Raw genomic sequence first — 18,437 nt, 5'->3', positions numbered from 1 at the left:
TAGTCGTAAATTCGTCAGATATCTAATACAAACATAAAGTTTCTTACGGTATTCACACTTATGTTGAAATTTCAGGGTAACTCGAATCAAATTGTAAAAGTAGCAGATATTTCAAAAAGGATGGTATATCAAATGATTGAAGGTCTGAATTCAATCCGTATCACTTTAAAGTAAACACTCAGTTGAAAAAGTGTATTCGTATTTTGCATTGCAACGTTATGTAATTGGGGATAATTGAGCATGAAATTTCATACAACTCCTCGTCCTCTTTAGAAATAAATCTGATAGATAATAATTTTCAAACTCATTAACCTTTATCTGGTAGCGAGCTATCAGTAATTATAACTTTTATATTTTGTAGTAGCTGGCTACGAGTAGCTAACTTTTCTTACTTTTAGTAGCTGGCTACTAGTAACTGGCTACTAGGAGCTAACTTTTCCTGGTTTAAGTAGCTGGCTAATAGTAGCCAACTTTTCTCTTTTTAAGTAGCCAGTTACTAGTAGCTGGTTACTAGTAGCCAACTTTACCGATCTTAAATTTGAAGCCCTTCACCGGTCTTGGTGACGTCTCTATATGAGTGAAAAATTCTCGAGAGAGACGTTAAGCAAGATACAATCAATCAATCAATATAATTTGACAAAACACGTATGAAGATTCTAACTTGATTTATAAAGAAAGATATTCTAAAAATGTAATAGTAGATGAAGATACTCATTTGTTGTGACCTTTAAGTATCTTTTATTTGAATTGTAAACATCAACAAATAACAGGGAAGTCATTTAATACGAAAACGTATGTATACACATGTAGAGCAATGTATCATCACGTGATAAAACACTAGGTAGATATCTGTACGTATATTTAACTTCCTTGTGGAATAACCTGTAGCCATCGTCTTTTTAAATAATGGCAGAGGGAGGGTCTTTTCACAGGTAAGTTTTGGTTTTCATAAAGTAAATAGAAGATTTTATTTGATATGTAGTTAGTAATTGCATCAAGATATAAATACGATGTATAGATACCTTATCATTATGGCGTGTGTTAAAGCCCAACTATTTCACTGAAGTTTGTTATTGAATTGGATGGATTTCTTTGAATTCAGATAGTTCTTATGTGAAAACATGAACCATTATAAATACGTATATTACCCGGTTAATTGTCAGCTGAATCGGAGTGTACCTATACAAATGTCTATCACACTACTTCCCAAAAATGTATTTTAACAATCCTATCAGGTTTTCTACATCCTACGAAGAAGAGTCTCTTCATGATAATCAGAGGGAAATCATGAAATACAACCATAAAGTTACTACGCTGTCGTATACAGACACAACAAAGACCTCTGATAGAATGAGGTCAAGTGAGAGGTGATTATCTAGTATGACGAATGACAAGGCACCTTCTCCTTTTTTTCCTTTTCAATAGACTAGTAAAGTTAGATAGATAGATAGATTTGTTGTTTGTTTTGCTGTTTTCCGCCACACTCAACAATTTTTCAGTTATCTAGTGGCGCCCAGTTTTTAATGGTGGAAGAGAGAACCCAGTTCAATGTATCTGGAAAGAGACCACCGACCTTCCGAAAGTAAACTGGGAAACTTTCTCACTTACCGGTGCGTTTTTATCAAGAGATATATATGCATAAGAAATATACCAGCGTCTGCATTCTTATCAGTTACGATGGTGACGAAACAGCTATGCAGTACATGTAATAATGAACAGCCACTGAAAATGAGAGGGGTGCAAAAAAGTTTCACAAGTTTAATAGCGCCATTTACACCGATGTATTAGAACTTCACACCTTGAATGAATCAGCTTATGCAGAAATGCCTGGATATTGTTCCGCCATATGAGCAATAAAGAACGATGCAAAGCGTCCAACGTAGCAGGGGGGGGGGGGGGGGGGGGGGGGGGGGGGGGGGCTCTTGGCGTAAACGTCGTTTCATTTCATCCAAAACATGTTCTATAGCACATACATCTGGTGACATCACAGGTCATTGTAGCATGTTTTGTTGCTGTAAATAGTCACTAACAATACTGATATTCACGAGAGAGAGAGAGAGAGAGAGAGAGAGAGAGAGAGAGAGAGAGAGAGAAAGAGAGAGAGAGAGATATGGCGCCATATTTTCATCTGAAAAGTATTGTGTTTGCGCGCCATATTTTCATCTGAAAAGTATTGTGTTTGCGTATACCAGTATAACGGATAAGGAAATAATTAACGCCAGTCAAAAGATTATTGAAGAATAAATTTGATAAAGAAAACAAGGAAACGCGTTGATAAGTTTTGGAATGAGCCAATTCAAATACAGCAAGGAAATATGTCTTTCAAAAATAAGTTTTGTACCTGCAGGTACAATAAGATGGAGTCATCTTTTGGATATTGATAACAGAGAATGGAAAATTTTCAATATACATGTACTACCTTTTAAAATAACTAAAAACTGCAAACTCCAATGGTTTCAATACAGAATAAATAACAGAATTTTAGCAACAAATTCGTTTCTAATCAAAATTAAAAAAGTAAATTGTAAAATGTGTACGTTTTGTCACAGAGAGGAAGAGACAATAGAACATATACTGTGGGAATGTGATTGTGTTCAAGAATTCCTAGATGAGTTTCAACTTTGCATAGAAGATAAAACAAACTTTCATATAGTTTTTACCAAAAAATATTTAATTTAGGTACTCCTGGTAAAAAGTTTTGTATGCAAAATACTCTTATCCTTTGGTTGAAATACTATATTTATACAGCAAGATGTACTGAAAAATCATTGAACATTCGTTTTGCAATATCCTACTTAAAACTCTTTTATGAAACACAAAAATTCCTATTTTACAAAAATGGTGGTAGCGAAAAATTTGATACCCAGTGGAACAGATGGAACCTGATCTTTCCTTAACTCTCTCTCTCTCTTTCTCTCTCTCTCTCTCTCTCTCTCTCTCTCTCTCTCTCTCTCTCTCTCTCTCTCTCTCTCTTTCTCTCCCTGTGTGTCTCTCTCACATATAAAAAAAAAAAACACCCTTGTCTACATGATCCTTGATAAGCATATATTGAACATTGTATTATGATATATACAGATTGTTTACCAAAAAAAAAAAAAAAAAGTTTTGGGAAGAAGCCTTTTAAAAAAGGTTATACATGTATGATAATGTCCATTGGAATTGTGAATCTTTAAGTTGTATCAGAAAAATAAACAAAGGGAAAAATTCGTTTAGGTATCTCTGTGATTTTTCGATATCTGTCGATTAAGGGAATTTAATTTTCTATTTCACAAATGCATGTCTTTCTCGTTTTCGGTCTCCCTGCAGGCTTTTGTACGTTGTCAGATCTATCTGGCACCGTTCAATGATTTGACAATTTCCGTCCATTATATTTTATATTGGCCAGTGCATGTCCTCTATCAAAAATAATGAACAGCAATTGTCAACTTATTGCACATCTACAGGTAACTTTTTGAAAACAAGTGAACTCTCGTCTATATAAAAGCCTGTAATAACAAAAGGATACATAACAAAGATGTTTTAAGTAATATGTCTTTTGATAAAGACGCGGGTTGCGTCGAAAATTGGAGATTAAAATAACTAACAGTGCTATTATTTATCTAGCTAACTAGTTAGTTGGAACTAAAAATGACCAACGACACGAACAACATGTAATTATCAGAATTTCGAGACGACCTGTCACTTCTTCAGGACGACAGAATATTCACATAGAAATGAAAACTAACTAAATAAAATAAAAATGCAAACTTGCACTAAACCTGAACTAACATAACATTTACATATTGAAATTATTGAGTGCAATGTGGGATAATTAATTATTAAATCATAAGAATATCACTGAGAACATGATTTTTACTAAATTCAATTCAATACGTGACAAAGACGAAAAAATAGCATTTTAAAATGACCTTTAAAGATATTGCACCTGAGATTTGGAGTAACGTCAATTTTGTAAGAAGTGTAATTTTTATTTCTATATTGAGGGAAAATCAGGGAATTAAAAAGAAAAAAACTGAGGTCGAAATGCTTGTTATTGAGCTACAGCGTTCTAAACATGACATTTTTGCACTTAAAATTCATTCAATTAAACTTGATATGCCTGTCGGTGTCAACGCATTACATGTATCAGCAACAGAAATCAATCATTACATAAAATAGTTACATAATCATTTCTTCTAACACTACAAAGAAAAAAAAAAGTTTAATATTGGTAATGGAAATAAATAATGACCTTTCTGCTTGATATACGAAAAAATTGATGATATCATTTTAGAGTTTAAGGAGTAATGTCAATTTCTAACATTCCATATCCTGTTCAAGGTCTTGTCTTAAAATTTAAAATGAAACTAAAAAAGTGGGGGTTCGAGACCACATTTTTAAATTATTGGCGAAAATACTGAATTTTGATACAAATTTTTGAGTAAATAAATTTTAACCTTTTTAAGAATTGGTATTCTGTTTGGGAAAATATATCAACCAAATTAATAAATTACAACATTTGAACTTGTTCCAAGTCTCAACAACTTGTATCATAAATTATGATAATGAAGTATAAAAACAGAAGATTTATTGTAAAATCACAGATATAGAACTTTTTCATTAATCAATCCTTCCGTTACAAAATATAGTCCCTGCAAAACCCTTTCAAAATTTGTATTGACACAAATTTTTTTTTACAACTGGATAGGGTTCAGTGATAGGTGTGTAATATGTTTGCACTAATGGGATCAGTATGGAACCAGTAAATACTACTTAGTTGCATCATCCTACGAAGTTGTGCTCAAAAGCTCAGGAGCTAACTTCCTTAAAGGACACATCTCGTGTTTTCAAAGTATACAGAATTATATGTATTTTGTCTTCCTTATGCTTATAGAAATTAATTGTAATAGTTCGTTCGCTGAAGTATTGCGATAATTAGCCACAATACGGACTTAAATCTAAGCCCCGATTTCAAAAAGCCTAGTTAATTAGATAGGTAGTCACGTGGTACAGTGACGTCATATGCGACCTTCGTCGATCAACTTGTTGTAAAAGTAGTGTTAGATATTTTTAAAAACTCGGGTTTTAGGGACCTAATTTATTTACCATGGATAACATTTATTTCGATGTTGACAAATTTCCCGAGTCTTATATCTTTTAGCCACCAGTGCGAGAAAAGCGAGTATGAAATCTGCATAAATTTGCGAGTAAATAATATTTACATGTATACATGGGATCACTGTCTAAACACAATTTGGTAATGCCATTTCTGTAAACAACTGTAATTAGCGTTTTTGCTTTTCTAAAATAAACAGTGCAATAATTATTAAATTTATTTTTGGAGAAGTTAGATAGGCCTAAATTATGATACGATTATGTATCATTGACAACTAGGCCTACTGTCACGGGTGCATTTCGGGGAAAAAAATATAATAATGATCAAACTTATTGTGAAAATCACAATACTTTTAAATTATTTTATTAAAGCAATTTTATTAGGCCTAATAATTATTTTTTGTTATCAACACGTTGTTACTTACGAAGTGGGAGCGCGGCGTGCTGTTGTTGTAAACACGTACGCTTTTCTTTAAAAAAAAAAATGAAAGCATTAATTATAATTCAATTCAAAAGTCGGGAAATATTATATTTTTTTTATTTATAATTGAAAGTTCAATTATCTTTTATCTTTAAATTTCCTTTTTAAAACTACCAGTTGGTAGACACTGCTAACAAAGTTCTGCCTATGTTGTTACAAGGTGAAGGTCAGTTGGTGCGAGTGTGTATTGAATTCGAGAGCAGACCGGAAAGCATATGCCGTAGGCCTATATGTAACAGTGCATAGCTTCGATAGAACAATTTTCTTGCAGTCTATCTACGTCTTTGTCCAAGTGCTTGTTTGGAAAAGTACAGGGTACAAATTCTACTGGGAGTTTTTATGGCAAAGTCGTTGTGCCGACAAAAAATATTCACGGCTTGTCCCTCATACCTTCCTTCGAAAATTGAAAAAAACACAGTCCAAATCCTCTCTACTGACAGCAAGTACACCCTTAAACGGCACAAAACACCCTAATGCAGTGTTATTTACAAGCTGTTAATGTGATAATTGTTTGTTTGTCAATTAAATCTAATCTGTTTATGAAATGGCTATCAACTGTTTTCAAATCTTCTCGCTCGAGGTCGCATATGACGTCACAGATAATGGCGCGTAAAATATCGAAGAAAATATGCATATCGCAAGATTTGAATTTCATCGCTTTCAAATTCGAAAACTACGCAAACTGTTTCATTTAAAACACATGTAAAGTAGTTTTAGGCATGAAATGAATTAATTTTGCTGAAAAAATTAAAAAGTTTAAAAACATGAGATGTGTCCTTTAATGCATATTTACAAAACATAAATAGGAAAAAAGTAAGTCTATCACAGATCAGAAAAAATAAGGCGATAAGGTGTGTATGTGGGGGTGAGTGGGGGGGGGGGGGTGATCATGATCCATGCGCAAAGTGGCTGTGGTGAACCCATGTGAAGCCTATAACAAATACACGAGAATCAATACTTTGCGCAATCTAATACGGAACTTTCGGGATATGCCGGAACGACCGATTATATTTGACGTTTATACACCACGGTCACTTGATAATAACCAATTGTAGGGCAAAGTTGACATCGATACATATGGTGTTTCGCTAACAGACGGTCCGTAAAGAGTTATGCGCAGTCCCACGATGACGATCCAAGTCATTATTGGTGCTGAGTACCTGGATGTAAATTAGATGGAAGGGAAAAGGCGCCTTTAGACGCGTACCATTGGATGCAAGGCGTGAAGTTTTCCCGATATCTTCAAGATATTTCCTAGATTTATTTCCCGCGCCGACTCGCATAATATAATCAATTGCATTTTCCTATAAAATGATTGTAGTGATTCCTTTCTTTCAAAGATAGCATTTAAATCCAGGAAATTGATAGCAATTGAAATATTCCATGTTTGTTTACTTAGTTGTTATTGTAATCCGGAAGTGACATGCCCTACAATTACGTTCAACGCGCGATAAAAGTCAAAGTGGATCCGTATCTCGAAAGTCCCGTATTAAAATTAGATGTTAGATCCGCTCGCGTACTCGCATATGTATGCGAGTACGCGAGCGGATCTAACATCTAATTTTAATTAGATTGTACTTTGCGTAATCCTAAAGTTATTTCATTCCTATTTCTTTATCTTTTAGAGAAGAACCTTCAATATGTTCCGACACATTTCAAAATATCGAGAAGGAAATGAAGTGTTTGTGCTGTGACAGACCATTTAATAATCCAGTGTACCTCCCGTGTGGTCATACAATTAATAAACAATGCATGAAAAAACAGAGACCCGTTGGAAAATGCATCATGTGCAAGGAACCGTTTAATGTAAGAGCACACGAATTTCCACGTAACCGTCTTTTCGAAAAACTAGCATCCATTGCTATGTGTAGGAAAATCCAATCAAAGCTGAAAAGAAATCCTTATTGCACCTTTGATGAGGACCACATAAAAAAAGTTTTAGCGCATATATACTGCGCAATGTGCAAATATCGACTTTGTCAAAAATGTAAATCACTGCATGATAAAGTACCCGAAAGTCGGAAACATGACGTATATTACCCTGAGAGTGATCGTCACGAAATTGATATACTAACTAGGAGTACGAGATGCGACTTTCACGAAGATCAGGAAATTGTAAAATGGTGTTCTGACTGCCATTTGACGGCATGTACAAAGTGCTGTCCATGTGAACACAATTTAAGTGATATCTCAAAAGCAGCAAAAGATGCTGAGGACAAACTCAGACTTATTCAGAGGAATTTCTCAGAAACTCTTTCTACTGTAGAAACGCAACAGGGATGTTTAAAGCGAAATGGGATCCACTTCCAATTTGAGGTCAAAGAAAATAAGATTTCGGATACAAGATTAGTACTGAGATACAATGTCATCAAAAACTCTATTGAAGACGTTCATGTTCAAACTTACTACCTTCTCTATGAAATAGATTTACTCCTGTCACACGGTGGGAACATAGATAAACTGTCAGCATTGCTATTTATATTGAAACAACAAAAATCAATACAGAAATCGTCAGAAAACATCGAACCTAGGTCGGACTCCTCTTCTTCATCCAGCACTCGATCCTCATTGTCGGATTCGGGATCGTCTGGGAATGTCAGTCTCACCGATACCATCCAGTCTACACCGGGAACGGAAACACATTTCCGGTATCAAAATGAATTAGTTTATCAAAATCAAAGATTCGTGGATAGAAGAAGAGCTATAAATCCAAGAGAATTTGAAGTTTCAGCAGAAAATATCTACAGCAATGAGGTATGGAAAGTATTAATTAAAGAATGAGATTTGCCGTAGATTGGCAGCTTCGTGAAGGTCACACGAATACTTTGTAAAATTGTATAATGCTAAAATGTATTATGTTGCCAAAATATTTACCAATATCAAAATTTTGTTTAGTAACATGAATCGAAGAATACTTAGTATGTTACCTGCAATGGGATCCCCCTTTTAGTGATATAATTATATCGATCACGTGACTAGATATATATCAAGTCCCTGTGCTAAAGTGCACAATATAATTAAATGTTAATATTAATTACACAGAGAAAGTTTCATCAAGTACAGATGAGAAGTACTGGGGGAAGTCACAAACAATTCATAGCATGACATTTACCGAAAATATCAAATACGTCATAAAACTTTAGGCTTTTATTTTTACAAATAAGGATTAATTATGATCAACAAACCAATACCCCCCCCCCCCCCCCCCCAATTTCCTGAATTTAGATTTCTATCTGACATCAATATCTTGATCTCGTCCCTTACCGCAGATCAAAGATTAAAACCAAGAGAAATATGCAGTATCAAATAAAGAATACCAGTAAATGAATATCGATTTTTGATCAGCAAATCTGTTGATATAAAGGGCAGCTCTAGTGAATGATGTTAGACTATTAGTGAGCGCAGCGAGCTCAAAAGGTCACGCGTATGAATGAAAACAAATTAGACAAAAGAAAATGCATGATCTCTACACACTACCACTAAAAATTCTGTGAGTCGAAAGGACCGCCATTTTATTCAACAATCAGTATTCTCGGATATCTACGTTTTAATTCGTAGAAAGCCACACAAGGACGTTCGAATTGTTGGTTCATTAGTTGCTTCAAAAGTTCGAGATCCGAATTTGATAGTCAAAAAGTTATCGGGCAATTTGTAATTTAAACAATCAACTTGTTCAAAATGAATTGTATAATCATTACTGTAACAGTTTTTAGAAATCATTATATATACGTGTTTGTTCAACTTTTAATTTTGTATCCCTTACAGGACTTTTAATTTTGTATCCCTAATACAGGACTTTTAATTTTGTATCCCTTACAGGACTTTTAATTTTGTATCCCTAATACAGGACTTTTAATTTTGTATCCCTTACAGGACTTGATCAATGCTCGTCATCTTCACCTTTTCATAGAAAACGGTAACACGACTGAATAAATCAACGTGTTGTTCAGTTTCTATGAATGAAAATGTAAGATATATGTACGCTTAAAAATGACGAGGATGACCCAAAATGATCTTGGAAAATGTCGCCGCCATTACCGTGATCACGGTACTCTATCTTTTAGATAAAATAAATAATTTCTTAGAAATGTACCACAAACATTTTCAATAACCAGACAGGTTTTCTCATACTTTCGTTTGTATTGTGTTTGGTGATAATTACTTCGTTTGAGAGTTCTAAGCTAAATACGACATCACAGAGCACTGTTTCCGGTCACTGCGTTGACTGCGTAATACTTCCTCCTTTAAATGGATAGGCAGATCAAATGTCTGAAGTCGTGCTGCAAGATAATTATTTCTTTGTTTTATTCCTTGGATAGTTTCCCCTCGTATTGAGAAGTTATCACCAACTGTAGGTGAAGTACTACGAAAGTAGACCTATGCTTAACGCTCATTGCCGTTAAAGTGAGGGTCCTTTAACGTGCACAACGCACTTCACGACATGGAACCTCCGTATTTATGATAATTTCCGAAAGATCCGTGACTCTCACTTCTAAATGTCGAGCGTATAGCAAATGAGCAATCACTACCTATTTTAACGTCTTAGGTTTGACGGGGCTATGGCACGAACGGGGCTCAAACTCATGACTTTCTGGGCACGACGCGAACGCCCGACCACTGAGCTACTGCGACCGGTGGTATTAGAAGTATATAATATCAGATAAACAGGTGTATGATGATTGTTTGAGATGCATGTGCAGTATTTAGCTGCGCTCGTTCAATGGTAGCACCATCAATATATTATGACAATTTCCCCGCGTCTTGATTGTGAGGTAGTTCAATTATGACGTTTTATAGTGTGAAATGCACTGAGGTGCTATTTATGCTTAACTGTTTACATTTTGTTGAAGGAGAACTACGGGGACATTCAGGTGCAGCTAAGGAACCCGTACAACACGAAAATGAAAGAAATAACTGAAAAATGTTGTCAATTCGATACAGAAACAAGACTAACAGGTAAATTTTAAAGAAATCTTCATAACACTGTTGAGAATGTTAATGGTTGAACAATCGATATATCCACCAAGCGATAACAAACCTTTGATGTGGCTTAGTCAACTAGTAGCCAACACTATGGAAAATACACTCAAAACTCTACCAGGATATGTTGTTTATGAACTATTACCTAGCAGGGGAAAAAACCAAAACACCAGCATGATTTACCTATTTATCAAAATCATGGAATTAGCTATTACAAGCAAAACAGTATGAAAATGTAACATGACATTGGGGATAATTGACCGCATTGCTTACAAAATTCACGGGTCTCGGGGGATCACCGAAAAACCAAGACACGGGGTGCATAACGGGCAAGACGGATGCCTTATATATGTTGAGCACAGTGTAGCCTCAATGTTTTGCAACATGTGAGCAGGGGATGGCTCGGGATGTAAATGTTACACTGTTTCAAATGTCTTTCTCCCTGGTTGATAGTACTTGCTAGCACTGAGTGCTCCAAGGTGAGCCTCCTCGCTTTTTAAAAGAGGTGGAGGGGGACCCAAGTCTGTCTTGCACTCATGGAACTGCAATTTTACACTACTTGAGGGGTTATATTTTCCCTTATTAACAACACATGCCCTCCTTCTTGCTTGACAGATGGGGAAAACAATGACCAAAACTGTCCCAAAATGCCCCGAAAATACACGAAACCCGCAAAAATTGATATAATGTTCCGCCATCACCCAATACAAAAACCTCCATATTTAGGTTATCCCCATACGGATTTATTTGAAGAGTTTAAGGGAATTGTGTAGTGGAACTAGTCAACAAGGATGGAATCCTCTATGTTGTTCCCCCTGCTTCTGAGAGATTCATCCCATTGAACCTGAAGACGTCGATGATTCGTCCAGCTATATTGTTGACAGACAAATACACACACCCCAAATTCTGTGACAAATGATTTGATATTTATTTCGATCTTCCTGAGTTTCTTGTAAATTTTTCTGCCAAACTTAAGCGGTGTCCCATGCCAATACAGACATGGTAATATGGAAGATCAGACCAGCTTAGTGTTGTGTAGTAATGCATTGTATAGAAAGGTGAAGATGACGAACAGTGATCAATCTCATAACTCCTATGAGCAATACAGAATAGATAGTTGGGTAAACTCGGACCCCTGGACACACCAGAGTTTGGATCAGTTGCCTAGGAGGAGTAATAATCCCCTGTCGATCGGTCACACCCGCCGTGAGCCTTATATCTTGACCAGGTGAACGGGGTTATCCGTAGCAAAAATTAGTGTGCCAAGAACAATATAACAATCGGTATGAAATACGTCAGATAGAATTTGACCCAATTGAGTTGTTAGTTTGTCGTTTATATATCCTTTCAATAAAATATCTAAGTATGAAGCAGAAGTGTACGACTCTGTGGTGTCTTCTATTTTGAGTTCAAGGAAATATATCAAATCGACATATGAATGAAACTTATTATTGTTAATAGATAAAAGGTCGTCGATACATCTAAATGTCGAATTGAAGGCCACAGCAAGAGGTTTTTCTTCTCATGTAAAAGTTTTTGAATAAATTCTGCTTCATAGAATATAAAAACATGTCAGCTAACAAGGGATAACTATTCGCGCCCATGATAATTCCAATACACTGTTGGAAGACCTGATCACCAAAGACCACGAAGATATTGTCAATGAGGAACTCTAGCATCTTTTTTATTTCAACTTCAGAGTACTTGTACGTGGAATCATAGTGGTGTTTAAGAAAAAAAATTTTGGATGACTGACCACTAGATATGAATAGTTTCGTTTTACATTTTTGTTGAAGAAGCTACTGTCTATGATGTCAAAACGTCTGGTCTTAAATTGATCGTGAGGAATGGTCGTGTAAAGTGATGAAAAGTCATACGTTTTGATGATGTTAATTTGGGAAAAGTTCTTTAGAATTTTTTAGAATCCTCATTTGATTTACACCTCCTCTGGCATATGTAGTGGCACAGTATGTTTGAAGTTTCTCCTTCACAGCTGTTAATATTTTCATGAGGAGCAAATATAGGGGTTTGGTAGAGCACTTATTGGATCCAGCGATGTATCTTTGTAAGGGGTTTTATGTAGTTTAGGAAACCAGAATAGGTACGGTAACTCATATTTATTCAACACATTGACTGGGATATTAAATGTGTCTAAAACTGAAGCATGGTTTTGAAGAATTTCATCTTTTGTAAGGGCAGCTGGAGTACATTGTATGTATAAGTACGATTACCAAAAGTCGAATTAATGCCAAATTCGTTTAAAATACAGTTGTATTTATTTTGTATTGCTTGTGGGAGTTGTGAGATTGATCACTGTTCGTTGTCCTCACCTTGCTTGTAATAATGAGCCTTACAAACAAAGACAATGTTGTTACAAGCTTTGTCAGCTAGAAGCAAAACATATTCCTCATGTAACCTATCTATTTCTTTTATCATTTCTGGTTTACTAAACACAGAAGGATAGATGATACATGTGCGTACTTTTGTTTGAATATGTCTAATGCGGTATTTTAATATTTCTCTTATATCGAAGTACACTGAATTTCTTCAATGAGTTTTTTGCTTGTCAAACCTTCTGTTTTAAGTCAGTTGAACCTAAGATCCGCAAAAGAGGATTGATGATCCCACAATCCAAACGGTTTTCAAGTTACCTGGAAAACTGTGCTTGAGATATTAGAAGTAGCTTTTTTCATTGACGGGTAGCCTGCACAAGATGTGGTTCAAATGAGGGGAAGGAGGAAAAAACCACTTGATTGCCCGCTGAAAATATTTTCTCAAGAACCGCAGGGCCAGACAACTTCAAATTCACATGGCATCCTTCTTACGTAATACAAATTCAAGTTTGTTAAAATCAGGACACGTTGGAGCCACAATAGGTTATCAAATCTTTACATGCGAATATATATGGAAAATCTTTGAAATATTTCTTCTCAAGAACCACTGGTTCTGACATGTTGAAATCTACATGGCAGCTGCCTGTTATGGTGCAGATTCAAGTTTTTTTAAATCATGGCCCAGGGGGTAGGGTAGGCCATAATAGGGGATCGAAGTTTTACATGCAAAGGTGTAGGGAAAATCTTTAAAATTCTTCTTCTCAAGAACTACTGGGTTAGAAAATTTTTAATTTACATGGTAGCTTCGTGACATAGTGCGGATGTAAGTTTGTTTAAACCATGGTCCCCTGGGGTAGGGTGATGCCACAATATTGAATCAAATTTTCATATGCGAATAAATATGGGAAAACTTTAAATATGGGACAAGGTGACTCAGGTGAGCAATGTAACCAATGAGCTTCTTGTGGGGGAACTAGGACTAATTGGTAGACAATAGCTGGGTGTTGGTGTACACCTTGTTAGCTTGTCGGGGTATTCTAAGACCTGTACACTGTAATTCAAAGTTATGTTTAAAAGCATTGATCAAAATTCTTTTTCTTTATAAGTTTCTAACAAATTATGAAGCCGGGTTACTTTGATTGGCGTGTTGCCGAAAGTGTACTGGTTAAGTTGCATTGTAGCATTGGTGTTTAAACTGCTGCCTTTTGCAATTCACTGCTGGGGGAGTCCCATTGTACAACTTGCAGGAGTGACTGAACCTACAATTTGGGAAAAACTAACATTTTTACCAAGGTTAAAATGATTTCAAAATTGGGTGGGCATTGAGATATCTTTTCTAATTTGATATTGTGGGGCAAGTAACTCTGGGATATACATTAGTGATGAACAATTGCCATAGTTTGCTGTTGATACATGTATGGCCCCCGTGGAATGTGATTCAAGGGCTGTCTCAAACAAAATTAGTTTACATATTTAAACCATCCACCTGACCTTGATGCAGCGAGACGGATGTCTCACATGCACCGAACGTAAGGAGTCCTTGTGATCTTGTCCTTTATTTTTCCAGCATTTCGCTCGAGAAGATTAGGACGGCTGATGTCCAGTTTTCAATACTAAGAAATGTGCTGAATTTTTGCTTGACCAGGCATATTTTTTCATCCTTAAGATGTAGTTCCCCCTGTCATTAGATAGGTCTTTTGTTGATTTGAATAGTATGTCCAAGTTCATATAGTTAACCTCCCATATTATTTGTTTAATGTCCAAATAACGTGAACGTTTATTGGATTAAATGTGCTGAAAGTTTGAAGTGGTTGGTAATGATCTAAATATTCTACAGGCCCCAGGGTCAATTGGCTATTTTCTGGGATATTAAAGTTGGAGTCACCTTGCATTTGACTTGTGATCTCTACAGTAGCTATCCCTGGGATTTGTGGTGCTGCTACATTAAGAATGGCAGCGGCGTGGTTGTGGCAATTTATGTTGTTTATGGGGAAATCTTAGCATGATTACGTGTTCTTCCTCTGCCCCTAGAAGAGAATATGCGTTACCTAGAATGCTTGCTCTCTGTGATAGGCGCCTCCTGGTGAATCTAATCGGGGACATGATGAAGGATGTTGTTGGAGTTTTCAAAATTTACTGGCTATTGCAATAAGCTTTATTAGGGGGATGTAAAAGGAAGTAGAAATGTTTTATTAACTTGTACCGCTGATGACTTCCGGTGAAGGACTTAAGACGAGTCGTTTAACGAATGTTTCCCAACTTGTACTCACACTGGATAGACGTATCACTAGATCAATTAAGTGTGATTATTTGTATATAACGTAAACTAATCTCAATTGTATTGACACGTATTCTTAATATACCTTTGGAACAAATTGTAGGAATGACGATATCAGGTGATGTCATCATTGTTGCCAGCCAAAGTGCTGGAATGTGTTCTGGATTTGGAACTCAGGGGGAGCGCATGTGGAACATCACAGAGAAACTGGATGGTCCTTTTGATTTGGATGCATATAAAACTAATGATGGCAAACAACTGTTGTTCGTATCTGATCCTGGAAAAAGAGGTATAATATGAAAATCCGTCGTGTTCTAAGTGTAAGATGGGTTTAAAATATCTATTAAATTCTATTATGATGAACCTCGTACATTTTTTTTCAGTACAGAAACTTTAGGATATTCAAAATGTTGTTGATTTGGCAACTTTCAAGACATTTTCATTTTTGAAAATACATTAGGGTATGGAATAAAGTCTGCATACTTTATGATTTATGTAAAATATGTCGATCTGAACTGTTGCAGATCACACTCTCATGTATTTTCAAAAATGAAATTTACTTCTTGCATAAAAGATTATACTTTCATTTCTTTCGGAATTCCAGTCGTTAAAACAGACGTACTACATTCATCTGTACAATTAATGAATCAGTATTTATACGTGTATTGTTTAAAACTATAGCGCTATATGAGGAAATGACTATTATTACAAATTGTAGAGACATTAAACGTAAAAAAAAAATTGGAAATGCAAATATATAGAAGTATTCTAAAAATAAATGCATGTTGATTCGGAATATATACACTGTAGCATGTTATCATTTTAACCACATATACCATAACTCGATCCTCTTACTGTGCCATTCATCAATTGAAGATCAAAAGTCATTATGACACACTATGAGTAGAAAACATGCATTCCATAGGAACCCACTTCATAGGACTTCAATCATGCCATGTTTCATCTAAGATTTGATCTATTTATTAGATCACCATCGTTCTTGTGTTTACTATATGCAACAATTGTCAGGTTCTGTCGTGAATACTTTTTGTACGTGTATGCTTCGTCCTGTTGTACAAAATTCAAATATTTGAGAAGCAAACTTCTTTTCAAATCCCGGGAATATTTGGTATATATTTTGTATCTCAGAGGAAGGGTGGGCACACTTAGAAGATATTTAAGCTGTGTGATCTTTTGACAAAGGTTTCCACGTGATAAATACACTTGTTGTGTGTATGGTTGCATGTGCATTTGTATTTATAAGGATATCCGACATGACATATATTATTTCCATTGTTTTAAATATATACTGTTTAAGTTTGATGTTCATAAACAACTCCTGTACATCTCACTTGGCCTTGTGAAACGGATATTCAGTGATAGTTATGTGACGATTTCAGACGTCAACTAACATGGATACTAAAGTTGGGGAACATCTGCGTTCATTTCAAAAATTGAAAAATCACATCATGCAATCGATTCTCATATAAATCCCTTATACGTTATTGTGTAGAATAATGGCTTCACAATTGTCCTGTACACCAGAGCATGTTAATGTCTTTGTCTTTGGATTGAATCAATATTGGTTACATGTAGGTATGTTGAACTAGAATATGATTCAAATTCGTTATTGAATAGTGTTATAGTATGAGTCAAAGCATTCTATATGGCCACTTGCCGTTACGTTCTATTCTGATTTGGGATTAAGCTCTACAATTCATTCCAAAGAGGTCCACTGGTAATGTTCTTTAAATCAACATGTTTTTGCAGAAGAGTATAAAAGCACAGTCAGAGTTTTCGAACGAAGAGCAAACAACCGATACACTCATCTGAAATGTTTCACAATGGAGTGTGTTCGCCCTAAAGGAATTTGTGCCTTTGCTGGAAGGGTTTACTTGTGTGAACCTCAGCACAAAGAAATCACAGAATATCAAATATGTGACGATTTTTCGGGAAAAATTATGAAAAGATACAATGAAGAAGGTGTGCTGAAGGAGCCATTGTACGTAACGGCACAAGTTGTCCGAGATAAAATGTTTCTACTGGTGTCCGATAAACACATGGGGTTGAAGCGATTAATCAAAGGAGACGCTGGTAAAACACACCCGGGGTGGGCAGTCACCAAAGAAAAAACCTTCACCCCATCGAAATGTTTTGTTACCGAAAGTAAAGACAAAAAAGAAGTGTTTTTAGGCAATACCACCGGACGAAAGTTACATCTGATAAACTTTGAACCTCGCCAGATTAGCCACACCGAATACTCGTTAGACGATTGCAGTGGTCCTGTGGCAGTGTTAGAGAATGGACAAGGGCAAATTGTTGTAGGCTGCAAAGACGGCTCTGTTATTCTATTTCAGATCAAAGAAGTAACGGAAATGGAAAGAATAGGGCCCTCAACTGTGGAAGAAGAGGAAAATGCATATGATTTGTAAATGTTTTGAGCTGTAAATATTTTTATCAGGAAGCTACAATGTTCATACGAGCTGAAAATATTAAAGGCAGCTAGAAAACACAATGTATTATATTAGCTGCCAATTTTTAAGCTAACAGCAATTGAGATGTTCCTGTATATGAATGTTTAGGACAGACAATATGCCTTGGATATTAAAACAACACTTAATTTTTGTGATACCGACAAAAGATCGGAGGGGACATCGGCCCGTCCGCGAAGCAAGGCTTCAAAGGTAAAAAAAAAAAAGACAAAATTAGCAAAACAATATAGTTAATCTCTACTTACATTCACTGAAAAGTTTCTTTCAACCAGACGCTTGGATGTCTTTGCAAATCTTCGACGAGCAGAGAGTCTGGTAAAGACTCGTGAAAGTAGCTGTTGCCGCTAGGAAGCGTTAATTCACATGTAGTTTAGAATAGTATAAATAAAGTCAATTCCAAACGATTTGAAGTTAATATATCTTCACTTAGGGCAGTATGTTCATTTAAGAGTTCATTTCTATGTCCGTGCTTTATATAAATATTTCGAATGCAATGTGTATCATGTAGGATCCTCTTAAATGCACGTTAAATAACTGAATCCCATTTCCATTCTCAATGACCGTGAAGCGTGTGACAGCGTGGCGAGAATTTCATCGTCATCGAAAGCAAGTTTTTTGACTTGCCTAGATGGTCGAGCTGTCTAGTGCGCTGGTTACATGCTACTAGGAGATTTGGGTCCGCAGGTCGTGAGTTCAACCCCAGGTAGGGACGGAAGTGGGTATCCAAATAAAGTGGAATTTTCTGTGCTTTATATATATATATATATATATATATATAT

The 18,437-nt window shown here is 35.7% G+C and overlaps 1 protein-coding gene across 1 annotated transcript; it reads left to right on the top strand.

Annotated features, from left to right (window-relative positions):
• The first annotated feature begins 831 nt into the window (after positions 1–831).
• On the top strand, positions 832–18,062 carry LOC125648119 (uncharacterized). The gene is made up of 5 exons (XM_048875041.2): positions 832–932; positions 7,201–8,329; positions 10,426–10,531; positions 15,270–15,455; positions 16,937–18,062. The coding sequence occupies exons 1-5, from the start codon at positions 907–909 to the stop codon at positions 17,596–17,598; spliced, it is 2,109 nt and encodes a 702-aa protein (XP_048730998.2). The 5' UTR covers positions 832–906; the 3' UTR covers positions 17,599–18,062.
• Positions 18,063–18,437: the final 375 nt, after the last annotated feature.

Source organism: Ostrea edulis, chromosome 6 (assembly GCF_947568905.1).
Source record: "Ostrea edulis chromosome 6, xbOstEdul1.1, whole genome shotgun sequence".
Taxonomy (NCBI): Eukaryota; Metazoa; Mollusca; class Bivalvia; order Ostreida; family Ostreidae; genus Ostrea; species Ostrea edulis.
Note: the sequence above shows the minus strand (reverse complement) of the source record. Positions and strands in the feature narration are given on the sequence as shown.

What these genes read in the sequence shown, in the direction of transcription:
- LOC125648119 (XM_048875041.2), top strand. Translation starts at nt 907, where the DNA reads ATGGCAGAGGGAGGGTCTTTTCACAG. An exon ending in AAAATATCTACAGCAATGAG is followed by an intron (nt 8,330 to 10,425) that starts GTATGGAAAGTA and finishes ATTTTGTTGAAG; the next exon opens with GAGAACTACGGGGACATTCA. An exon ending in ATCTGATCCTGGAAAAAGAG is followed by an intron (nt 15,456 to 16,936) that starts GTATAATATGAA and finishes ATGTTTTTGCAG; the next exon opens with AAGAGTATAAAAGCACAGTC.